At 39.2% G+C, this 27,413-nt stretch overlaps 1 protein-coding gene across 2 annotated transcripts; it reads right to left on the bottom strand.

The window, feature by feature from the left end:
• Positions 1–1,244: 1,244 nt before the first annotated feature.
• Positions 1,245–27,360, bottom strand: add3b (adducin 3 (gamma) b). 2 transcript variants are annotated; one of them, XM_083923514.1, is made up of 15 exons: positions 27,255–27,360; positions 14,555–14,792; positions 13,394–13,538; positions 12,561–12,712; positions 11,922–12,002; positions 10,660–10,809; positions 10,217–10,360; positions 9,130–9,228; positions 8,326–8,499; positions 6,725–6,985; positions 6,419–6,535; positions 5,875–5,964; positions 4,724–4,847; positions 3,056–3,148; positions 1,245–2,897 (listed from the first exon to the last, which is right to left on the bottom strand). In XM_083923514.1, exons 2-15 carry the CDS (start codon positions 14,753–14,755, stop codon positions 2,650–2,652), a joined length of 2,079 nt encoding a protein of 692 aa, XP_083779640.1. In that variant the 5' UTR covers positions 14,756–14,792; positions 27,255–27,360; the 3' UTR covers positions 1,245–2,649. The 2 variants fall into 2 exon arrangements, with proteins under 2 accessions (XP_083779640.1, XP_083779639.1); XM_083923513.1 differs by lacking the exon at positions 27,255–27,360 and adding an exon at positions 15,589–15,743.
• Between the last annotated feature and the right edge of the window lie 53 nt (positions 27,361–27,413).

Raw genomic sequence — 27,413 nt, 5'->3', positions numbered from 1 at the left:
TGTGCAGCCGCAGCAGTCCCCTGTTGATTTAAAACAATAGCTGCACTTTGTCATGAGGTCACAGTCGAAGGATACTCCAGCAGGCCAGACGTGTGTCACCTGCTCCCTCCTCTCTTTAGCACTGTCAGGACACGGAAGAGCTCAGCACTAAGCTTTGTCATCCATACATTGAAAGGGATTTTTTTCAGTTAACAAGATTGGAGCCTGGTAGTGATCATGCATTTTAGATAAGAAAAAAGACAGACGTTGAGAAATGCATGTTTATTATTCCCATGATTAGAGAAAACTAAACCCCACCAACAGTTTATTAACCCATTTGTGCCCGAAACTGAAATTTTGAATATCCTTTGGTGGAGAGTTCTCTGGGTTGCCTAAGCGCAATTCAGAAGATAAAATGTTTTTTTTTGTTATACAATATCTAGTCTTTTGGGCACATGGGACTACTGTTTTCCCCATATAGTCCAAAAATATTGTCCCATGAACCCAAATCAAAATGTTATTTATGTAAATGTGGTAAATATTGACTATTGATAAAATTGTTTTTTTTTGTTTTCTTTGTTTCTACTTATTATTTAGATATTTGCCTAAAGTATGCCCACACCATATTTCAAGACTTTAGATGAACTACAACATATGTTGGGGCATTTAAAAAAAACAACTAAATATAGTCTTTGGGCACAAATGTGTTATCTTCTTGTCCGCATGTCATCTCCTAGGAGAGGTGTGTGGGTTGGGGGTAGTGTAGGTATAGATTGTGTCACTCCCCCAACATGAACACCTGTTGGAGACACCAAATCCCCTCTTTGTCTCCACAGCCCCCTCTCTGTGGATTACCATGACAACGGCCATTCATATCATGACTGAAGACTGATTATACAGCTTCACACGGTCAATTATCACTGAACAGAGTGCATTGTTTTAGGGAGACGCTGCTTCTGTCTTCTTTCAAATAGGGGAGGCTGTGTAAATAGCTTTCTGGAAAGCTTTATTTCATACTTGAGGTGTTGTGTAGTCTCTTAGAACTGGATTAGCTGGCGTTTCAGATAGATAGGAACTTTATTCCTATCTATTTATTCCTTAAACACCAGACTGAAATAAATGCATGTATCCAATGCAAGTATCCAATAACATGAAACTGCATTTGAGTAAAGATAAGAAATGTTAACACCACATACCTTTCAGTCAATAAACAAGTTATGTAAAGATATCCCAGCTTTTATTACATCAGGCAATGGAAGGTCATTTTAAAAGCACTGACTTTCAGGGGAGCGGACTCTAATGTAAAGCAACATGGAGAAAACCCAGGTGATACAAATAGCAATGTAAACAATGCAGGAAAATACAAGCACTAGGCACACACATTACATAAGTAATACAATTAGTTAACACAGCGCGCTGTGCATGTTCACTAAATAAGACAATTAAAGTGAATAAAAAACAAGATAAAAGACGTGTTAAAATATTGTTATTAGATTGTACTGTCACATTTCTATGTTTCATTGTTTAACATTTGGTTTAGCGTAACAAAAAAACTTCACAAAAACAAACTATTTACAAAGGCGAAGAGTTCCCTCCCTTTGGGTCAAAACACATCATTCACATTATTAACTGGGATGTAAATATATGGTCCTCTATTATACTTTATATCAAACCCTAACAGCTGCCATGGATACAAGCTTTCCACAGCATATTGCCAGTCAGAACCGCCATCACGTTCAACTTTCTGTGAGTCAGGCTTGGCACTTTCGTTGTCAACGTCCAAACAAGCAGTGATATTCTGTCAGTTCTGGAAAAGTCAAACTCTGTCACTCATACACATCGACATGCAAGAATCATCACTTTGCTGGGCTCTTTCTGTTAGTCACAGTTAATTCCTTGTCACAATTACAATAAAGCAGCAACAATGGGAACAATACCACTGACATAAATGTAAGAACAATATGAATTATTACTGAATTATCAATCACAGCATGTTTAGTTTAAGAGTTAGTATGTAAAGTAAATATGTAAAGACTATCAAATCATTTATTTAACTATCAAACACTATATTGTAATATACCTATAATATAAACTAACATATATTATTACAAGATAGCATCACTATGAATACGTTGAGATACAAATCGTACTTCTTACAGGGCTGAACGTCATATAATCGTATTATGTTCAGCCACTGTTAGCATGACTAGTGTGATTGTTAAATTTAAAAATTGTTAAAACAATTTTCTTAGCTTTCAGTATACATTCAAAAATGAACTTGTGCAAAAAGAAAAAAAATCATGATGTTTTCATCATGTTTTGATATACATTTTTAAACCCCATTAAAATATGGGTAATAACCACAGATAAGCAGTTTTGCGTTCACTTTTTCATTTGATTTCATTTTACTGAGCCCTTCAGGAGTGGTCATTCAAAAATTATCTTGGGGATAAACAAAACTGACAAAATAACTTTCATATTACCACCTGCTGGCATATCTTGGAAATACCTGTAAATGAAGGGAAGGTGTGTAAAAACAACCGTCCTGGGAGACTTTCTGACTAAATGAGTCTTTTCTCTTGTATCACTTCCCTTCAACAAGCTGAAAATTAAGAAGGCAATTCAGATGTTTTCCTTGTAAAACAAATTGTTTTTTAACAGCAAAAGCCCTCAGGCTTCTGTTTTTTCTTTCTCATCCTTCTTTTTCTTGCTCTTCTTCAAGAATGAAGGTGTACGGAACTTCTTTTTCTTTTTCTTGGGGGACTTGGTTTGGCTCTCCGGGGTCTGAGCCTCCCCCTTCTCCTTAGATGAGATGGAGATTTCCGTTGTTTCTGAAGTGCTCATGCTCAGCTTGGATACCTCTATGCTCAGATCCTCGTCCGTCTCTTCCAAGTGGTTCTTCCCATTGGGTATCGTGTCTGTCAAAAGATGAAACTAAGTCAGTGAAGGATGTGGAAGTGCAATCAAATCAACGAAGCTGTAGTGATAGTATCCATTTAATTTGAGGCAGTTATTGTCTTTTTTACAAATTACACCAGGCGGACATACGTTCAATGCCTTTTGAATAGCTAATTACCTTTAGCTGGCGTCATTATGGGAGAAAGGGAGAGGGAGATAGTAGAGCCATCAAATGTTGTCATCTCATCTGCATCAGTGGCATCATCATCTTCTGTAAAATGATGACAGTCATCAGACTTCGTTCATCAGAGCCAGTATGTTCATGTGAGTGAGGAAGCAACAAGTGTACAGCCACGGTATCATGCTAACATAGTGATGTTTAGCAGGTAAAATGTTTGACATCTTCAGCACTTAGTTTAGTGTTTGAGCATGCTAAGATCCGCTAATTAGCACTAATTACAAAGTACAGGTGAGGTTGATGTGAATGTTATTTTTGCAGGTATTTGGTCACCTGATGATGATGATGGCGCTAGATGAAAGGTTGAGGGATCGCCAGTGATTATAACTTATCCAGAAGGGGACATGGATGTCTGGACCAAATTTTATGGCAACTCATTCAATTGTATTTCAGACATTTAACACAAAACCTCTTGATGGAGCTACAGAAAAGGCCAGGCATTGCCATCCCTAGCCTAGACCCCTGCCACTAACAATGATGGTTTAACAAGGTTACTACATTTTATTAATATCTATAAGCTGATGTGTTACCAGACTGACACATTATTGTGACAGTGAGAGATAAAGGTACTTTTCTGATACACAACTATAGAAATGCTTCCCTCCTACACACACATTTTCCCTTGTCTGCAAACACAACCAAGACATGAGTAGTTTGATGATACCGATGTCTTTGCAGCTCATTTCTCACCATCCTTGTGAGCTGGCTTCACAGAGGAAGAGTGAAGCCATGGATTGACATTTTTCTCCTGCAGGCAATTTCGCAGGAATATCCTCATTTCAGTGAACGTAGTTCCAACATTTCCTCCAGGCAGGGACCAAGCACTCTGACTGGACTAATGAACAGTCTGAACTGCAGGCTAATGAGAGTGCTTTTATGCTGATGCAATAAAGTCCAGCAAACTTTTGGGACATATAAAATACATCAAGTAATTGCAATTCATGCAATAATGTCTGTGTATATAAGCAAGTTTTATTTTATTCCTAATTATTCAGAAATCTGCATTTAAGGGGTCCAAAAGTTTAATTTGGGCTGTTTCTTTCTGGCCTTGCTTGGTAAAGTCCGAGATTGCTGTTAAACTTCCAGATTAGTTTAGATTTATTTCATGACCTCTGTGACCGCAAAGGATTAGCTTCAAAACATCATACACTCATAATCTACGTGGGATGATGTCAGATATGGGTTTGTGTAAACCTAGGTAGGATTAAGCTAAGTAGAGGTTTTCTGTGCCTCTAAAGAGCAATTGTGCAATTAAAATGTATAATCAGTGATTCTAATCCAATACACTTTTCGTCAAATTCAACAAATATCACCTCAGGGTCCGCCAGCTGTTCGTGCTGTGTGTGCAGTGTTCTTACACAGCCCTGGCTCTGTACATGGGAAACAAAGTGGCTCGTACCAGAAGCCGACTATTCCGTTCACGCTCGTGCACACACCGGGGAAAGGGTGTATAAAGTGAAAGGCAGTAAATCTGGCACAGGCTAATGTTCTGAAGGAGCCCTGACAGAAGAGGTGTATGAGTGTTGGATTAAAATATCAAAAATCTTTCCCCAGAATTGCAGACTCTACCTTAAATGCTTTGTAATTGTTAAGAAACAGTTTGACTACCTTCTTGGCCTTGCTGTTTTCTTTCTATCAGGCTCTTGTATTCCTCCAGCACCGTCTCTGTGAGCTCATTGAAAGGGTTGGGGGGAAGTGAGCGAGTCTGCTCCTCGTCCTCAACGATGAAAGCCTGATGAACAGGAGAGAATAAAAACAGTGATGTAATGCATTTTGCAGTGAAGTGATCACTTATATGGAACAATGACTGCTCCATTTTTTCCAGTTGCCTTGGTCAAATTAAAATTATGATTTTGCTAGATCCTGTCTGCAGTTCTCAAATCTATAGTTCATTTTCTTACAATGGTCGATGGTTTTCTGGTTGCTTTCATAGAGAAATCAAATGTGTAAGTGCAGATATTTTCATTGCGTTAGCCTCTGTCATCAAAACTGAATAAACTAATTTCTGTGGTAGCGGGATGCTGTTTTCAGCAACAGGAACTTTGACTTTATTATTGGGTTACTCTATGTACATATAGATGATAGAAATGAAAAGAGACATGGTCTCTTCTCTCACACTGAATAAGTAAAGTAATTTGGCTCTCTAAACATGTTGGTTGGAAATTCCTGCCCATAAGGATCACATTAATAAACAATAAAATGTTTGCTTGTATTATCTGTATAGAATGAAGTATTTTGTGAATGGATGTATAGCTTGGTTTTTTGGTTGATGAAATGTTGGGAAAAGGAGCCTTATGAGGTGTCCAGGGCCCCAGGTCTGAGGACGCCTCTGACTACCTGCAGCCACTTTGTACCTGCCACTGTTGATGACAAATTAAAAGGACTCCACTGTGAAAGTGAAGGGCTATTGCAGACAGTATAGCCAAAAGGTCTGTGTATTTTTTCTCCCTGTGCTAAAATGTAACATTGATAACTTAAAAATAGGAGCAACCTCATTGCGGTGTGCAAAGTCTTTTTATACTTGATGGAATCTCCTTTTTGTCTTTTTTTAATTTTGTGGCAGTGATGAACTTAGTGATCAATTGTAATAGTGTAATGCTCAGTATAAAATCGCATGGTGATTGTTCTTATTCTTTTGAGAAGTCCAGCAATATTTTAGAAAATGTGCTTAAGCAACTGAATTTTTTTTTATACAATACCATATACGGCATCGTGCAACTTTGACCTTGTAACTTTTAACAAATGGTAAATATACTCACTGGGCCTTTTATGGTGTCCACAACAATGCCTGCAAGTAACTGAGATTTTGGACCAGAAGTCATCAGGTCACCTCTGTGCTGTTCTTTTATCTGAACAAATTTATACAACAAAATCATATTAAACTTGGTCCAGGAATCTTTGACAATACATACAATATCTTAATACCAAACTACACCTGCCAACATGAAGTGTGTCAGTCGTACTTATACACCCAAAAACACAGCAAATGACAGTAGAGTGCTTTCATGGACCATCAATACATCATCTTCATGACTGATTCTGTATGGAATGCAACTTCCATCAGAACGTATTTATCAGTATCAATTTACTGGAAACAAAAACAAAGTCGTGCACCAGTTTATATGCCATTTATCATAGAGAATGCAATGTAAACGCCATTAAACTGGATGTGATTGTTATAATACCAGATCTAATCATGATATAATGCAGGCAATAAGTATTCATTAATATAAGTCTTTGTGCATCTTTGGCGTTGGGAATTATAACATGAATTTTATATCATATCATCATGTTTCAGCCTACCCGGTTCCTCTTATCCAAAACCTCTGTGGGATCAGTGTTGAGTGGGACAAACTGGTTGGGGTCCTCAATCCTTATTGGTGTGCCGATGCTGTTGCCTGGCTGTGAAGACTTCATCCACTGAGAACAAAAAGTATGTACAAATTGGGGAAAGAACTTAAATAAGATATTAAACCTGTTTTTATATAACTGGCCACAAGAGGGCAGGCTAATACAAAGTAATGACAGCTCCCCAGCTCACTATTTCCAAAACAGCAAGGGCTAGATAATAAAATTTCTTGTTACAGTTTGACATGAAAATCAACACACCATGGTCTTGGACCTGGGGCTGACATCCCCGCTGGGTGAATGTTCAGGAACATTAACCCTCAAGTAGCTGTTGGGCGAGTTGAGCCACCGGGTTCTTTCTCTCTGCTGTTTCTGCGCCATAAACTTGAAGGGGCTCCGTGCACCCAGCTCACTGTCCTCCGGTGGCACAGCGGACACCGTGGCAGGGATCTCCACGTCGTTTTTAGAGCGGGGTTTTTCACGGACGACGGGGTTCCTATAGGAGTAGCCTGTTCTGTATCCCTAGAAGGTCACACAAAGAGGAAACGTTAATGTTACTGAACAGTCAGTCTTCCTTCTACAAAGTTGAAATTGTTTGCAGTACTGTGTACTGTTCTTTTCTATTGCCTCACAATCCATTAAATAAGAAACATCAACTACAAAAGATACAAAATTCAAAGGGTGCACAGATCCACTTACTCAACGCCTCTAAATATTTAAACCATGCTGTATACAAACAGCGTTTTTGCAGATGTGCCCAGTTTCAGAGGGAACAGATAAAACTTTGGTTTAAAGCAGTGTGTTGTTAACAATACATCAAAGACACAGACAACTAGAAAACCGATGGGAACTCACAGTGGGTGCAGAGTGCAGCCTGAAGCCGGCAGTACACTAAAATTGAAATCAAAATTGGCATTTTCTCACAGGCAATATGACAAGTTTGCCACAAAAATGATCCCTGCTTTGAGCTTTGATCAGCACAGTGTGAGCAAGCCATCATTTATTTACAATATTGTTGACTGCCAGCCAAAGCACAGCACAAGTTGGGATTAGGCTTGATTAACATATAACATTGTTATAAGCAATTTAAGAAAAAATCAGAATCTGTTACCATCTTCCAAGTAGCCGAGATTAGGGGAGACATAATGGTCATAAATTAAACATACATAGAGATTGTCACCGCGTTCACCACATTTAGAAAACTCCACCCTCTGTCTGTCCCGCATGGACAGACAGATACCCTGTTGCAGTATATGGGCATTTTGCACCCAGCACCATATTTAACAGGCTTGGAGAAAACATCAAATCAGATTTCCAAATGGAGTACACAAGAGTACTCCTTCCACTAAGTAATTGTGTGGTCTGTGTAGCTGTGACTGCCCACAGCATGCCTCACCATCTGGAAGCTATGATTGAGAGGAGTGGGCGGGCTAGGATCACACAAGACTAACACAGCTCCAGCCCACTCCAGCCACAGTTGTTAGCAAGACACTCACTCTTAGAGACACAGTCTGACATCTGTCCATGTCAGGGCCCGGTCATTAGCAGTGTGGTTAGAATAGCGGGGTTCAAAGTGACAGAAGTACAGCATAGCACAGAACTAATACATTGAAAAAAGACTTGCAGACAGCATGTTAGCCATAGACAAAAGACATCGTCTGACAATTATTACACGAGCATCTGTAATTTTTGTGAAAAAATGTTCACACATGTGATTGAATTACACAAATCTTTTCCAGATTAGATTAACAAAAACGCATCTAGTTTCATTGTGTTCTCTAATCAGACACTTCCCGAGGAAGTGCCCGAGACGGGAAACTCAAAGCATCACGGGAAAAAGGCACAGGTCAGGGTTCGCTTACCAGGTTGTCCAGCATCCTCATGAGGGACTCGAGCTCTGCCTCGCCCACTTTCCACTTGACCTCATTGTCCATCACCAAACCGACAGCGGCCACTCCCTGGGTCAGGGGTTTAAACTTCACTCTGTCCAGGAGCACAAGGTTGTCCACGCCGCCTGAACACCCCAAAGCATTCACCTAAACACAGGCAACAATATTAATCTGGTATACACCATTTTTACATTTGGTTTTGGCAAAGTTACGAAGGGTTTTCCCTTGTGCATTCATTATATTTCTATAATTTCAAAACGTACTCAGACAGACAACATTCATTTCAGAACATTAAATATTTTGTCTTCTAAGATAGAGTGGAATTTCATTTCAAAAGAATTGTAATTATATGTGAGCCGGGCTGTCAATATGTGTCAAAAACAATTGGAAAAACAAATACAGTCCAGACGCAGGACAATGAAACTGCCTCCCTAACACAAAGTAAGAGGTGTTTCTCAGAAACACTGCAGGGTTCCACCTGGCTCTGACTGTGAACAGTGGTCTAGCACATATTTGACTTAGCTTTGTTCAAACATTCTGTATGTAAGACATCAGCTTTGCTTCCATTTCAGGCACTGCAGTAATACTTTTATTTGAAACCAAGTTGTTTGTAGAAGAAATTAAAAAGTTTTTGACTGTGGAAAAATTATAGTGATTTATACAGATGTAATAAGCTTATGAATGTGCAAACATGTATCAAGGCCTACCCTGACTTGCAGCGTTTTTTTTTACATGTCATTACCAGCAAGAAGGGAGTAGAACTCAAGCTTTTTATACCTGGATTTCACAAGCTTGCTGTGAGTGGTACACGTAGTGGAATGCCTCTTCGACTGTTTCTCCCAAAGCGAGCAGCCCATGGTTCCTCAGGATCATCACCTAAAAAAAACACAAGAAACTCTTGAGCTGCCTGATGGCTCACAATAATGAATCATCATGAAACACCAAACACATCAAGTGGAGCTAATACAATAGCAATTCAAGATATGCAAATGTATATTAATACCATACATCAATGAATAACATCAATGCATTAATTAACAAAGATTCCCTTATCAACATACATGACACGTGTAGTAATAATACAATCTTGGATTATAAAGCGAAAATCCATAAAACAAAATGTACTGTTCAAACAGCAATATGAACACCAAGAGAGAATAGAAGGTGTTGATGGGTGTTTCTAATATGCTGTATGCAAATGAAAAATAAACGTATTTGCCTTCTAGTAGAGAGTTAGATGAGATCTTAAATCAATCTGTTAAATATAAGGCTACAGCCGGTTAGCTTAGGTTAGCATAAAGACGGATAGCTGTCAGCACATCTGAGGCTTTTTTGTTTTTTTTATCTATGGACAGAGCCAGGCTAGCTGCATCCTCCTGCTCCCAGGCTTTATGCTAAGCTAAACACCTCCTGGCTTTAGTTTCTTATTTAGCAGACAGATATGAGAGTAGTATGAGTCTTCTCATCCATCTTTCAGCAATTAAAGGGAATATGTTTATTTCCCAAATTGTCAAACTATTCTATTAAAAAGGTGTTACTAATATTCTGTTTTCCTTCAAAAATGGATATGTCATTGAGTGGTAAAACACTCAAGAAACATCTCAATTTCAGACAAAATGCTGGTTGGTTAGCAAAAATATAGGTATTTAGTAACAATACATCTGTAGACATACTTCCATAGTTCCATATTGCATACTGTATGCACATGTTTAAATTAATTTACTAACCAACAGGTAACCCCGCATACAACCGGTTGTACATACATTATATAATAACTCATGACTTTCAACCAGCAGTTGAAAGCCTGCTCTATCCCATGAGAACGCGAGCCTGTCACTAATGGAGTCCCTTGGTTTGACAGTACCTTGGCAGTAGGGCCCAGAGCTTTCTGAAACTCCACCTTCTCCTCTTTATTATCCAGGCTGCCATGGTAACCAAAGCAGCTCACATCACCCAGAAGCAAAGCCTCCTGGGAAATGGGCAGGATTCCACATTTCATCGAGGACACCTGTTAACATGGGATGAAAGCAAGTAAGACTGTGACGCACCAACATATAAATAGATCCACATTTTTTGCTATCAGGCACAAATAAAACTTTACACAGCGATGTTCATCACGGCCTATGCATTTTACAGCCGAGCTTCAAAGGAAACGGTAAAAGCGCATTACAGGCTGTCTGGATCTAAAACAGTTAGCAGGGGGCTGCTTTTAATTCAGCCACTTTCTCTGGTACAAAATAAGCATTTAGCAGCAGCTTTTGTCCTTTAAGATGAAACTCATTCAACATCAGCTTGGAGTCTACTTACAGCGGCCGTAGCAGGGGTATGTATGTGGATTATACACCTCACATCAGGGCGCATTGAGTAAATTGCAGCATGAGGAGCAAACCCGAAGTGGTCGATGCTGAGATCAGAAGAACCCTGGTCCACTACCTCACCAACTATGTTTACTTTCACCTACACAGAAAAAAGAACAAACTCATTGTTATTTCAGAACACAACAGAGTAATAAATACAAGACAAAAACTAAACCTGTACGTAATTACATGCAGTATGATTAAACTATAAAAGTTAACTAACAAAGCTACATTTACATTAATTCATTACCATGTAAAACATTTGCAACACCGTTTTTTAATATATATATTGTAACCGGCATCATGCACATCCATGTTTGCTAGCTAGCCAGCATTCTCCTTTCTCCTGTTTTATGCATTGCCTCGTCACCCATGTGATTGTGTCTATGCATGTGCATCCTTTTGGTAATGCAAGTCATACAAACAAGTCCATAGCTCCATAGTTCTACTAGTAGTCAAAACCTCTACAGAGTGCAAAATTAAAATGCACCTACTTTGAATGACACTGCATCAGCATTAATGTTCATACAGTTTCCTTAATAACAAACCCTGATACTCCAAACAGCAAGTTAAATATTCACACAGCCCACATTTGATCAACAAGCAAGACATAAATTCATTTGAAATATCCTAAAATATAAAAACATGTGTTACTTTCTATTCTTTGCAAATTACCTTAATTAGTTATCAATGAGAGGTGCTTACATTGAACTAAGTAAAGTAAGTCAATGTCTTTAAATACAAGGCTTTTCATTTCACCTTTGATACGAAACACTGAAGACTAAGTAAAAGAAAGTTACTGGTTATTACAATATAGTATTATGTTGAATAATAAACTGCATTGAGCACTGTTACTGTAAGATACAAGTTAAAACCTGTTGAAACTGTAGGAAACAGGTCTGGCAGACATAATGTATGTTAAAAACACATCCAGTATTACAATCTGAGGTACGTGCATGACCATTCCCATTAAAACAAAATTCTTACTACAAGTACACAACCTCCTCCTTACATGAATTTTAAAGGTTAATACTATTGACTCAACTGATTATCAATGACATTAATTGATTAAATCGATTAACTGATTGACTTCATCAAAAATACTGAAATTGTGGTCCAAATTTTGCCCGATCCAAGTTGCAAAATACCATGACAAAGCACTCTGCACTCAGGATTAGAAAATAGGAACATACACAAAGCCAGTGTGCTTACCAAATTGGCTGCCGTCACCTCAGCAAAAGACAGACCTCGTGGACTAATAAGAACATGGTCCTGCTCTTTGCTGACACGCACCTGAAACAAAAATATATATTACTAAAATCCAAAACTTATCTAGGTTACAACAAAGACTTAAAGCTAAGAGCACTAAAGCCACAGGAGGCCAAATTTCTACTATTAAAGTTATGTGAGGTGGGTTAACAACTACTCAAAGCAAGGGGGACGTTTTTACAGATTCAAGGGTACGAGAAACTCCAGAAAGGAAATATCTCAATCCTCATGCATTTGTTTGTGTGTGTGTTTGTGTGTGTGTGTGTGCGTGTGTGTGTGAGTGTGTGTGTTGACACTCTCAGCTTTGTCTTTGGGGGAAATCTGAGCTTCATATCTTGACATCGCAGGTGTTCAACACATATTTCAGTTTGAATACTTGCAGAGAGGGAGCTGTACATATTCACAAATCTGGCTTTTCCAAATAATAAATAATATATGGGCCCTGAATATAAAAAGGGTATTCCCCTGTAAGCCTCTTAGAAGCCAAAGAACATGAGGCACACATTAAGATACACAAACATGGTGCCACATACATAAGCAGAGGTGCACTGGAGCAGCAAGAAGTTGTGAAGTTGTACTCACAGTAATGTAGGAGCTCGTAAAACGAGCCCAGCTGAATAGGTCAACAAGCCTGTAGAGGCTGGCCAGCCTGCAGCGACCCTGTTTCTCCCCTTTGGCAAAGGAGGGAGACTCAATGCCATACAAGTCATTGACTGGGGTCACCATCCCAACACCTGCCACAGGACATAACATCATCAGTGACTTGTGATGCATCATTTAATTTGCATTTCGTCAGACATCTACAAGGATGTTTACCCAGCTGCTTCCACAGTATATCAAGCTAAAACATTGAGATTCTACAGCCAAAGCTTAAAAAGGGGCCTTTCTCAGAACTCCCAATGTGAAACCAAAGTGTATTTGTGGACTGTAACACCATATAAGGGCATTAAATGATACAGGACCCTGTCTTTTATAGCCACTTTAGCTCTTTGAAAGATCAGGTCTGCCTCTTTGACCTCATAGCATTTCCTACAGTGACATTTTCCAAACATTTACACTTCTGATAGTCAAACTTTTTTAAATGTTCAGTTTAGAGTGTCCTGTGACCTCCATGGGCACATATGGCAAAGAGGATAGACTAACATAATTAGCATTGCAAACTGCTGTTATCCATTACCAAGACTGGTCATGAGGGTTATTTAATAGAAGCACTGACAATGAACATGCTTTCAATAGCTTTTCTGCTGTTTCAGGGTTGTTCAGTGTCACAAGTGTCTGACAATTCCGCCTCTGACAATGAAGATATTCAGCCTGCATAATGCACACCGAGTATACACACTGAATGACAATCAGACCTGAAGAGAGATAGATGGAGACATTCACACGCACAAACACTGAAACACACTGCTACTCACTGATGGGCGAAGTCAGGGGGCCAGCCCCTCCCAAGGTGCTGGCCATGACCAGGTCTGCAATCTGTCTCAGAGCCAGGAGACCTGTAGGGTTGTTCCCCTTTGTCATCTGGTCCTGAATCAGGCCTTCCAACTCATCTTTGAACACCTGTAGACAAAAAAGAGTTTTTCATTAGCTCCATTAACGTCATTCCAACACCTCAGGATACCAGGGAGCACAGCATGCTTATAACATCTGTACACAAATCACTAAAGACCATTAAAAAAAACCTCTTTGTATGTCTATGAAGGGGGCCTGACTAGAAGCAGAGGGAGGGGGCACATTAAACCACACAATGAATTTGTTTTTGCCTTCAAGAGTAGCCTGCGAGTCTTGAAACAGCACTTTTTTTGCTGTGTGCCACAGCTAAGCTCCAGCATTCTGCTTTATCCGACCACGGTTCCCATGGTGATGAGATGAGCTCCACTTGTTGGGCCTGTTATGCAATCTCAGATGAGTGTGGGCTCATCTTATTCCCATGTTCTCTATTGGCATGTGTTTACTGCATCTCCTTGTTCACTTCATAAACCAGACTGCACTATGTTACTAAGTTAATATATGCTACTGTATTGGCTGCAGAATGAAAAAATGCTAATTAGATCTACAACCAAAGTCCAAAACACGTTGCTGAGCCTGAGCATAAAAAATGACTTAAAAGTTTATTTGATCACAAATACTTAAATTATTTTAATTGTCTAGCTGTTTCATCTCGAGCTTACGTTAGTGAATTAAGTATTTATGACATTTATTAGATTATGCAGCCTAATCTACCTTTAAAAATAATGATTAGTAGTACATATAATCTGTAATAACACTGGTAGAACACCAAAGAGATGAAAACCGTCATTATTTAAACACACATACAGGTGGATGTTTATCTGTGACAGACTAGCGCATTTCTATATAGCTGGCTGCGGTGTTTAAACTCCCAGCTAAACCCACATCTAAGCACAGCAGAGTGTATGGAATAACCTTCACATAAACAAGGAAAAAACAATGCATTTCAGTCAGTCTTGAGTAAAGGTACGGTATGCCTCTCTGGCTTTTAGAGCGCTGTTTATTACTCATAGACACTGAAAGCTTGTGTGTAGGAGGGCACTTATACAGAGCCACGGGCTACATACTGGACTCTGTAGGATCTGGGTGACCCTCTTTTTCTGCTCCATCATGTTGAAGTCCTGCTTCAGGTCCGGCGACATGTTCCTGCTGCGGAGGTACTCTGGGTCACTCTCATCCACGCGGTCAAAGTAGCGCTCCTTGGGGTCATTGCTGGACAGGGACAGGGTGAGAGACCCCGCTGTCTGCCTCACCTCCACCAGACTCATGTCTTCACTGCGCGGCCTCCTACTCTTCCTCTGGGGTCTGTAAGAGAGGATGAAACACCGCTTGACTTCACATTCAGGCTGTCAAGGCAACGGGCGCTTAAACACAAAAGACACTGTATGGGTGCTAATAGTGACTCATGTAATTACAGAGATGGAGACACGAGCGAGGAGGACATTGTTGTATGATTGATGCTGCTTTGTAAGAACAAAGCTGTTGATGTGCATAAAATGGATGATGCTGTGATGCAAGTTTTTTACATAAGTACATTTTAATAACAAAGCAAAGAATGTACACATACACTCACCAACCCAACACCTCTCATTCCCACGAGAACGTATTTTCTCGTTCACTCTGTGGGTTTTAGCAGAAAAGTTCACTCTCTTTCTTCTCTACACACATAGAGGCCAACTCATAAAGTTTGAGATGAAAGCAGAACAGCTATAAAGCATTGTCAAGGATAAACAAAGGTAGGCCTCTTGTAAATTAGCCAGTTTGAATAGCAGTTAGCACCTTGGTACCTAGATGTGGGGGTGGAGGGACACAGGGGACTCTGCCAGGACTACGTTATTACATTAAGGCCTGCAAATGAAACGGTTTCACTACACCACACCAAATGTAAACTTTTACTGCATGTTTAGTAGTAGCCTGGTATCCACAACACTCGGTGCATGGCGTCAAATTACAACTTCAAACTACTTCTGCTGCGAAAAGTAACGCGGGAGGGGGATATTTTGGTCGAAGCCACACTTTGAGACTTGTCCAAGCTCCATAAAAACAAAGCGAGCACAAACCCACGAGGAGAAAAAACTCTTACTGTAAGTTGAACATTTACCTGAAACAGAAAAGTGCTCAGTTCGTGAATGAACTGACTCCGGGACGATGTGATGTCAGATTTCTCCAGAAATGTGGATAAACCAGACGGATGTTATTCCCGAGTCGGATACATTGTAGAAAAGAGCGCAACTTGCCGCTACAGTACTATCCAGACGAAGCAGACTGCCTGCTGCTGCGGGTGAGCACTGAGATGAAGAAGAGTGAAGAGCGGCTGCATGGAGGAGGATGTGGGTGTGTTCGTGTGGGAAAAAGGAAAAGTGACCATGTGACTTTATCCACCCACTAGGCCTTATGTATGCAGCGGGACAAAGGAATGGCCACGCGGGATCAGTTCAGCTTTTTAGCCTCTTCTCTACAACTATACTGCGGCTTTTCTGTCCATCCTACACTGGCCAGAGGCGATTCTAGAGAGTCCTTTGGGGCCCTAAATAAAAATTCGCAGGGGGGCCCTCCAACCAGCATAAAAAACTTGCAAAGTGTACATTTTAGTTATTTTCGGAGATAGTTATTTTCAAAATATGACTACAAGCATTTTATAAACTTGTAATTCAAACAAATTAATACAAGGGATAATAAAACCAGAATAAAAACTTGGGTGGAGTCAGGGGCTGTATTCACAAAACATCTTAAGGCCCTGTTTAGACGAAGACGATCTAGAGAGGAAATGCAAAAGTGGCGTTGCGTTTTTATTCCGCGTTTGGACGAGCATCTTTGGGAGGAAATCTGCATGGATACGGTGACGCAAAAGAGTGTGAAATTCGATGTAGTATGCACGTCAGGTGGCTGGGTGGTGCTGTGAAGCACTGCCACAAAACACCCCCCAGAGCTTGTGAATGCGTAGAAACTTCCCTCTACTTCCCTCCTTAATAGCGGAGAAGCAGGACGGCGTACAGTGCGACAGGGATCTGCAGCATGGTCTGCAGCCTCCCATCGCCTCTGCCCCCACCCAGGACACTTGAATGTCCGACTGATGGAAATAGTCCGACATATTTGTTGTTGTTTACCTGTACCCTGCACATGGATGTTACGTTAACATGTATGCGACGTGAGTCAGTGTGAGCAGATCAGACCACAATTTTGCGTTTTTACCCCTTTACACAGAAACACAGCGGTGGAGCGTTATTAAGCTTTCCACCCTGGAGGGTGGTTTCACTTTTTTGCATTTATAAGCCCCAAAAAATGCTGTTGCCGTCTAAACGAAAGGCACATCTGATAAAATATTTTGTCGTTTTCACCCGCAAGCGTTGTTGCGTGGTATCCCGAATATTGTGAATATCTTCAGAATCAGAAATACCTCCCAGGGGAAATCACAACAACAAATATTATACAGACAACGTATATTAGAAAAACAGAATATAAATATACTGCATATATATATATATATATATATATATATATATATATATATATATATATATATATATATATATATATATATATGGAGCAGTAACAGGCAGCGTGCAACTTTCGCGCATGCGCACTATTGACTTGTTATACGTAACTACAGTTTGAAACAGAGTTTGTGATATTTAAAAAATATATATTATTATTCTGTCTCTGTAGCCTATGTGTGATTCATTAACTCCTACCACCTCATTTCATAAATATCCACAGCCCCTCAGTAGAGGTTTACATCAAAGCTATATGGCCCAGTCATAGCAAAACCACTTCAAAGTCAGAACAAGTGCTTCCACCAGAAAAAAACGTTTTCCAAAATATAGGATGTTTGCTCTCAGAAAGCAATGAAACACAGATGTACTCTCTAGGAGGAAAGGCTATATCACATTATTTTATCCATATTACATTTAAACCTACGCACAATGTATTCTGATCACTTCCATTTGTTAAATACATCTAAAGGCACTGTATTCGATATTCAGAGCGTAGCAGCAAACAAATATTGGCCATGTAAAGATAAAGTGGAGAAATGGCATACTGAGCAAAGAATGAAGTCACTCTTGCTCTGTGTGTGTTGTAATCCAAGCTTCTGGGTTGTTTGTTGTGATAGATGGTCCAGCCATGCATGCATGTGAGTGCCTGTGGCCGTGAAAAAAGTAGAGCACCTTTAAGGCACTACTATACTTGTATTTTTGGTATCTAATAAAAGATTTTACATGGTTTAATGTTGAAAAAACACATTTATCTCTTCTTTTCATACCTGTATTCACTCACTGTCTGAAACCCTCCGTTTGAACGTCTCTTTAAGCCCCCAGCCTATCTGTTCCGATTGGTTAGCATTTCCGGGGCTTCCACATCTGGCTGGGGAAATATTATAACGACACTGTAACTGCACTTTCTACCCATATATACACTGGAGATAAAAAAAATAAGAGAACAATTTATAAATACTTGATTTATTCTGAAATAAAGTTATTTTTATTTATATGATTTGACAGAACATCCGCTGTGGCTGTTAGCATGTTTTTTGAAATGGCCAAAGGAACTTCAACAACATTTTGTTTTAATTTTTGTTTTGTGAAAAAAACAGTGAGCAAAATTAGAAAAAACAATTTCAGATACCTAACAGTTATTGGTGTTAATCTGGCATCTGGTGACAGTTTACTTAATTGTTGGACACACCCTATATATCTGAGCCTCTGAATGATTCATTTGTCCAGGTCATCGTTATCCCCAAAGCAATTTCTGTCAAAAGCAACTGGACTTGCTATTTATCTGGCAGCGCTCCTTTTTACTTTGCAAGATGGAAAGCTGCTCTAAGGTGACTGAAACCCTGCAACAGCAGGTTGTCCAGTTTAAGGTCTAAGGGGTGACCCTCTCAGCCAACCCAGCATGCTGCAATTTTCATGCAAGCCAATGTCCCCTGTCACAATGCAAAAAAGGTTAAGCAGTTCCTTGAAGCTAAGAATATTGAAACGATGAAATGGCCAACCCATAGTCCAGATCTAAACCCCATAGAGAATCTCCAACAAGGTAATGTATAAGAAACCCACTACAGTTACTGTAGCTGTGAAAGATTCCACAAGAAGAATGGACCAAGATCAAACCAGAGCAGTGTGAGAAACTAGTGATGTCCTGTGGGCACAAATGTGCTGAAGCCATTTAAAGCAAGGGCCTCTACACTTCCTATTCATTTTTTAATCATGTAGCCCTAAGAAACATAGTTTAAATCTGCTCTTATGACACAATGGTTACTGCTCTCACTGCTGCGTTTTTTTTTTTTTTTTTTTAACAAAATAAAGGTTTTTGTTGAAGTGCCTTGATTTAAAAAAAAAAAAAATGCTAGTACAGCAGTAGTATAGCCACAATGAATATTCATCAAATTCTGAACAATGAAAATAACAGTATTTCAGAATAAATCAAGTATAATTACTGAGGAGCTCTTTTCCAAAACGCTATAAATCCATTTTAATAGTTTTCAGGAAAATTACATTTTTTACCCAGACTCAAACATTTGGTTAATATTCAATTTATCTTGTCAAAATGGTTTATTGGCTCAGTCTGAACATGTTGAACGGACGGACGAAACAAAAAACTCTCCCGCTTCAGAGCGCCGCCATGTTGGATCGCATAGAACGCTCACTGAATTCTGATTGGTCGAAAGGACCTATCGCATTTAGGCTAAAAATAGGTTTGGCGCTGGTCGCGGTTTGGAAAGGAACTGCATCTTGAGGACCATTTTAAACAAGGAAATATAGCGATTTGGCATGAAACACTGATGAAGCAGTGAACAGGTTCTGTATACAGCAAAGTGGCTTGATAAACTCATCTTTTTAAAATTTGGCTTTTATCTCGTTTTGGAAAAGAGCTCTTCATTTGTTCTCTAATTTTGATCTCCAGTGTATAAACTTTAGTTGTGACATCACAACTGTACAGAAGTCCTGACAGCTGGTTTAAAAAGACAGTTTCTGAATAAGGCTGTGTGCATTTCTGTGTGTTTTGAGAATTTTAATACTTTCACAGCATTTGTGCAGATGTTGTAAATGTTACATGGGAACTTCTCTATTCACAATATGTGACCTTTAATACCTCTGATTTGAATTCATTTACCAAGTGCATCACTTGAACTATATAAAAAATATATTTATCCACCACTTGACAACCACTTGGTGTTGGCCTAGCTTTCTCGGATGTCATATATAACACATAAGGTCATCCAATGATAATATAGCAATAGTAACACCCACTAATGGCTCCTCATGCTTGTTTGTTTCAGAAAATAATTGCACACTGCTGCTCTTCAAGTGAATTAAATTGTCTCTCTTACTGTAGACGGGAAATAAGATTAAAGCGATGCGAAGCTGTGCAGATTTATCCTGCTAAAAGAGCAGGGATCGCCCCTCTCCTCTCGCCACCTCTCAACTCTTTTCTGCAGTGGTGGCCAGTCTCTCCAGAGAGTTTCATAGCAGAATTCCAATGCACTCCATATTAAGTGAAGGCAACTCTGGAATCTTTAATTTTCTCAGCACCCTGCTCCTGCCAACCCCAGAGTTATTACCCCTTTAATCACACACAATCAGACACAAATATCTAGCTTTTTAGGAGTAAGAGAGAACATTGGATCACTGACATAACAATGCCAGGAAACAGAGTGGAGTCTGGGAGGCGGAGCAGATATGTGGACATATGAGTTGATGTAATGAAAAGCAGAACTTTTCACTCCAGAGCTGTGTGAACCCTGAAACCCTGCCTCTCTGTTTCTGGCAGAGCTCCCACTGAAACTACATACAAGCTTAAATGTCTGCACACACACTCCCACACACACACACACACACACACACACACACACATAACGTCCTCCCACCCACAGCCCCGGCATTCTTGCTAACTATTTGAACTTTTCAGTGAGGGCAGTCTATCTTGGAAGCATTGACCAAATGTCAGGTGTTATTAGTCAACGGCTCATTCATACAGATCACTGCTGAGGATAATGATGTTCGCAGATAAAAGCCTACCTTTGTCTTGTCACAACCTCCCCATACAGATACACAAATGCCGCCTGGATCCGCAGTTAAACCTGTTAGAGAGACGGCTGTACAAAGAATAATGAGCACTACCATGTTGTGATTTAACTTTGATTGAAAACAGTCTGGCATTGTGGTGGGCAGATTAGAGTGGAGATGCATGCCACCTTTTGACTTGCAGATTACTATCTTGTAGTTTGGTCTGATCTCTACTGCTCATTGGTTTAAGGAAGTTTATGATAGCACTGGGGCTGGTGCTTTATCTAGTTTCTCTGCTTCTCTGATCTCTGTCCTTTGAGAGTTACAGACTAGGGAGAATGACGAGTCTACTGAAGGCTCATGATATGGTCTGCACTGTTGTCAGCATTTCAAATTGAACATAGGGCTGGACAATATGGCCAGAACCTTATACCCTGATATAAGTAATTTTATGTTGTGATAATGATACATATAAGGATATAGCGTGTTCTCTGGTAATTATTTTTAACAGATAGGAAATAACCTTATGGTAATGCCTATTTTTGTATACTCCTGTGTGAATAATACTACAAAATACTTATCCACTTTACAAGTGTTTCTCAATTATTTAAAAACTTTAGTGCAAAATAAAAACAACTGCTGAAATTATAGCAATTTTTATTTATTTTACGACAATTGTTAGTTTAGCAGAGAACAGTTTGCATGCTCTATGGAAAGCTTAAACAGCATTTCATTATTTCTCATGCCTCTTTGACAGCCTTGGATTGTTTCATTCCCAGGTCATAAATAATAATTTCAAGACATTAAAACCGATTATTTGTATTAATGAAGGACTGTATCAAAGCAGACTTTAGGTGATAGTCTTTGGTTCATTGGATATTCTTACAATGACTTAGTTGAATCAAATTACCTCTCTTATAGCTGTAAAATGCAGTGAAAAAAAAAAAGATTTGTCTCTTTCTCTGGGATGTGCAGAATTCCGTAGCAGAGCCTCGCCTCAAACTGACAGACGATGGTCTAAATTCAGCCTGTACTCTCAGGTACCACAGATGTCACCAAAGTACTGCAGAACAAGAATAACACATACCAGAACCCGCTTTAAGTGGATCTTTGTTTATGGGAAACAATGCATGAATGGACAGTCTAAATCATCATCAAGGTTTATTCGAACTCTCAGAAAGTACTGCTGACATTCAGAGTGACAGTTGTACATCTTTATTAGGATTGATGAGGTTGGGGAAAAAAATGACTTCTTTCACGCAGACCTGTTCCCAGCATGGTTGCCATGGTAACGGATGCTTATGCTGTCTCTTGTCTGAGGCTAAATTAGGAGAGTGAGTCTCTGCCAAATGGCGTCCACTTTTAGTGACAAGAGGCTGTAATCTGCAAAATGAATGGAAAAAGAACTCCACCAGTTCATGGAAATACAAGTAAGAGAAGAAGCAAATATAACAAAGTTATTCTGGCTCCTTGACTGATTGTTCTACCTTGTAATTAGAGCACACGGGAAAGGGTCATTGTATTCCCTCATTAACCAAAGCCATTTTGTATTGATTTCCTAGAAGATTGAAATCACAACTGCTTCCCTTCCAACTGCAGACATCCCGGGCCGGGCAATAATTCAGTATGACTGTGGTACAACAGCAGGTTATGTACCACAGTCTTTTAAAGTAGCTGTAATTAAACCTTTTCTTAAAAAGCCCAGTCTTGATCCAGAGGTACTTGCCATGTATAGACCTATATCTAACCTTCCTTTTTTCTCTAAAATACTTGAGAAATTAGTCGGCAATCAGCTGTGTGACTTTTTACATAATAATGAGTTATTTGAGGAATTCCAGTCACGATTTAGAGCGAATCATAGCACTGAGACAGCACTGGTAAAAACGACCTTCTAATAGCTTCAGACAAAGGACTTGTCTCTGTACTTGTTTTACTAGATCTTAGTGCAACATTCGACACTATTGACCATCGCATCCTGCTACAGAGACTGGAGCATCTAATTGGCATTAGAGGAACCGCATTAAGCTGGTTTAAGTTATCAGAAAGATCTCAGTTTGTATATGTTAATGACAAATCCTCCATGCACACTAAAGTCAGTCACTGAGTCACACAGGGTTCTGTCCTTGGACCGATTCTATTCACCTTATATATGCTTCCCTAAGGAAATATTATAAGGAAGCACTCCATAAATTTTCATTGTTATGCTGATGATACACAATTATATTTGTCGATCAAACCAGATGAAACCGATCAGTTAGCTAAACTTCAAATGTGCATTAAGGAAATAAAAAGCTGCATGACTCAATTTTCTGAGGTTAAACTCAGATAAAACTGAAGTTATTGTACTTGGCCCCGAAGGCCTCCCAAACTCAATATCTAAAGATATTGTTACTCTGGATGATGTTGTGTTGACCTCCAGCACCACAGTTAGGAATCTGGCTGTTATTTTTGATCAGGATATGTCGATTCTCACATAAACCCAACGACAAGGACTGCACACTTCCACCTGCGTAAATTAGCAACATTGTGTCTCAGAAAGATGCAGAAAAACTAGTCCATGCATTTGTTACTTCTAGGCTGGACTACTGCAACTCCCTATTATCAGGCTGCTCCAATAAGTCAGTTAAGAGTCTCCAGTTGGTCCAAAATGCTGCAGCTCGTGTACTAACTAAAACAAATCGAAGAGAACATATTTCTCCTGTATTAGCTTCTATACACTGGCTACCTGTAAAATCTAGAATATAATTTAAAATCCTTCTCCTTACCTACAAAGCTCTTATTGGTCAGGATCCGTCGTATCTTAAAGAGCTCATAGTACCGTATTACCAAACTAGATCGCTGCGCTCTGAGAATTCAGGGCTACTCGTCGTTCCTAGAGTCTCCAAAAATGTGGAAGGGGAGGCAAAGCCTTCAGCTACCAAACTTCTCACCCGTGAAACCAACTCCCAAGTGTTATTCAGGACTTTCCTCTTTGATAAAGCTTACAGCTAGGGCTTACGAGCCCTTAGCTATTTTTTAGTCTTTAAGCTGATTTTGTAATGCTTAATGATGCTGCTATAGGCCTAGTCTGCTGGGGGGTCCTGTTGCTGATACTCTGAGCTTTTATCCTGTCTGTCTGTATCAATCATGTCTCATCAATGCATGTAACTTATTCAAATTTATGTTTGCCACCATAATTATTATCATTGCCATGTTCTGTCACTCTAGCTGTGCCTGTTTCTTGCTGTTCTGCTGTATTAACTGCCATAACTTGTAAGTCATTTTCACATTGATTTAGCTTTCACTATAGTCACTGTTACTTTGTGGTTGCTTGCATCTCTAGAAGTGTGTCTGTCTTTGTGTCTGTCTTTGTCTCTCTCTGTACATTTGGCCCGTCTTTTCTCTCTTTCTCTCTCCTTTTCTTCCTCCCCAACCGGTCAAGACAGATGGCCTTCCTCCATAGAGCTGGGTCGGTCCGACGTTCCTGCCCGTTATAGGGAAGGTTTTCGTTGCCACCGTACTCTACAGGGGAATTGTTGGGTCTATGTAAATCATGAATAAGTCATAGAGTGTGGGCTTTAGCTACTCTGTAAAGTGTCCTGAGATAACTTTTGTTATGATTTGGCACTATAAATAACATTGAATTGAATTGAAATTGAATTATGATTTATCGGCAGTCAATGGAATCATATTGTCATGAAATCATATATCGAAGTATCGTGATAGACAATTACATCATCTAAATTTTTAATAATAAGCACATTCTAAATTTTACAAACTTGAAAATCTCATGTAAAATATTTAAGGGAACATCATTTGAAGATTACGGTTTTGTTTTTACATCACATTATTTGTGTGCATTATAATCAGTGTATAGCAACTGTTATGTTAATTTTGCACGAAAGTTTTTAATAAAATGTGAAAATAGTATAGATAGAGTATACAAAATATATATCAAATATCTTGCTTTACATGGTTATTGAGACATGAAATTATTATCCTGCCCTACTTTGGCCCCTGCTGGGCACCTTTTTTTATCAACTCAACATGACCGAACATGGAATTGATGCTGATTGTTTAGAACTAGTGCTGGGCAGTATTTTTTTAGGATTCTGGTGGTTTCACCGTTTATCTATGGAGAAGGGATGAAGGGGAGCTGAGGGGGCTGCAGCACCCACTAAAATAGTAGTAGCAGATATTATAAAAGCCAGCAATTGATCAAATACTTTAAATGTATAATGTTTTTTCTTGCTGGGACATAGGCTGTATGTGTAGTACACACAAGTATCTTTGGCTTATATTTGTTTGTATATTGATATAAACTATCATGGCCATTCAAATTAAAGCAATATTAATGTCGCCCAGCATTTAGTATGACATCAGTCATAAACTCTAACTGACTTCCAGCGTCACTGAGTATATGACTGTATTTTCTTATTTTCTTCCACTGCCGGTCTTGGTCTTCTTATAGCTTTATTTACATTAAAGCTATAAGAAGCTGACGCTTTTGTCCAAAGTGACTTCCAATTAGTACGTTTAACAATTAGGGTACAAACTAGAAGGGCTAGTATTAAGTAAACTTGTTCGCTTCTATAAAGTGCTACATATAAGTGCAATAAGTGCAAAGCTTTATAGTGGCTTATTCTACTGTGAACAGAAAATAGAAGATAAAAACATGCCTTGCAACGATTTAATTTTGTAAATGTACAATTATTAGTGATACAAATACTTTGTATCACAAATTGTTGTATGCCATAGTGTTTTGGTGTGTTAAAGAGAGTTATCAGGGGTTATTATTTATTGTGTTATAACTGTTAGTAAGAAGGATATTCAGTTAATAAGGGTCCCCCTCTCAATATACTCACAGCTTGCCCTGAACGTAGTGCTCTCCATGGCGACCAATATATATTTTGCTGCCTATTGAAGAGTTACACAATTATTTCAGCTATGCACCGGTACAGCAATATGAAAAATTCACATCATTTGATAAATGAAAACTAGTTTACCACCCAGCACTATTTAGAGTTATGTGGCTACACAGTAATCTGGGAATCCTCTATTAGTTTACAGATCCAAATATTTAAATACTTTTTAATAATTTCACCAGTACTTTTCCCAAAAACAGAGCTGCCCTTTTGTCTGCCCTTAAAAAATCTGATTGTGACCACCTAGAGTTTTAGACCACATTTGACATACCTGCATTACTCTAAACACTTACAGAGATAAAACATTTTTGTTACAGTGCTGTTCTCCAGTCATTCTGTCATGCAGACCATATACTTAAGTTGATATAATTCTGTTTAGATATTCTTAGTGTTTGTGAAAAGCATTGTTTAACTTGATGAACATTTGGACAATTTAAACGACAGATCAGAGTATTATGCAAATATCCATACAGTCAAACTCCTGGGAAAAGTCCATTTCCAAAACACAAAGGTTACTGAGCATACAAGGAAACCAGGCTGTAGCTTTCCAGGAATACTGTACATTAAAATACAGAGAATTTGCATTAAGCCAAACTTGCACACAAAGCTTTGTCATAAACCATGTGGGGAAGGTTGGAAAGAGAATAGAACTTTTTATTTCTGCAACAAAACAATGCCATTGTTTTGATAACTTCACAAAGAATATATCACTGCGCAACTTGCTAAAAATGGTCCTGCTACACTCCCACAGCAGGGTGGGTGGCAACAACAGAGCACACTTTGAACCTGAAACAATTTACATTGTTACAGTTGGATCGGTGCCTTCGCGGCTTTTGGGTGTAGGACAGCATCAGCACACTCCTAATCACACACACACACACACACACACACACACACACACACACACACACACACACACACACACACACACACACACACACACACACACACACACACACACACACACACACACACACACGCACGCACATTGCAGTGGTATGGAAAGAGACAGACTTTGTTTACCTAGGTTGAGGAGCTGGCTGTAGTCCCTACTGTGGTTGTCTTTGGATGGCCTCCATGTTAGACATCTAGTGGTTAGTGTGTGGTTCCTTTAAACTCAGGGTTGCGGTAGCTGTCTGGCCAACAATCCCTTGTATGTTGCCACATTCTAACCGACACTCAGAGAAAATGAACTGCTGATTTTCATTTTAGTATTGCTGTAAAATTCCTTTAAACCACTAAAATTTATGCGAAAATCTGACATTTATTACAAACTCAAAAATTCCCAAATTTAGTGCAGCAAAAGAATACCTTTCATTATGAAATTCACTAGGCGAGAAGCTGATGACATCGTAAAACCTAATCTAACGTAGAATTTATAAAAATGAGAACTTTATAAAAATGCAAACAGGAACAATCCATTGCACGGGTGAAAGGGTTTGGGTCACGACCTGCCTTTTCAGTTTTTATGGCTGTCTATTACTCACATCACCAGGCACACATATTATGAAATCCTGTTTCTGCCCCAGCTCCACATCTAAAGTCAACAAATGCTTGTTCAGAGTAATGTTTCTAGAGGGTGACGTTAATTGAAAGCAGCTGTTTGAAGCCTCTGCAGCTGGAGTTGACAGTGTAGCTGCAGACGGGCCACTTTAGCAATGAAGATCGGCTACAATGTTAAAGCTTGAATATTCCATAAAAATAGACACGTAATAAAGTCTTGATGCAAAAATAAGTTAATGCAAAGAAGCCATATACACCATGTCTTGATATTTTGGAAATCGTTTCTCAAAAATTCTGCTTTGTCCAGTTAGCCCAAGCGAATGCCTGCTTTAATGGGTAAAAAGAATGCAACTTACAGTGTGGGTTTTTACACTTATCCTGCAGAAGAATTCTTCAGGTTTCAATTCAAACTCCCACGGTTCCAGCAGTTGATAGCTGTTTACATTATCACTTTGAAGAGGGTCATCTGGTTTCCCAGTAGAGAGACAACTGCTGCTTTGCCTCTGATCTCCTGA

Source organism: Echiichthys vipera (assembly GCF_963691815.1).
Source record: "Echiichthys vipera genome assembly, chromosome: 11".
NCBI classification, from domain to species: domain Eukaryota; kingdom Metazoa; phylum Chordata; class Actinopteri; order Perciformes; family Trachinidae; genus Echiichthys; species Echiichthys vipera.
Note: the sequence above shows the minus strand (reverse complement) of the source record. Positions and strands in the feature narration are given on the sequence as shown.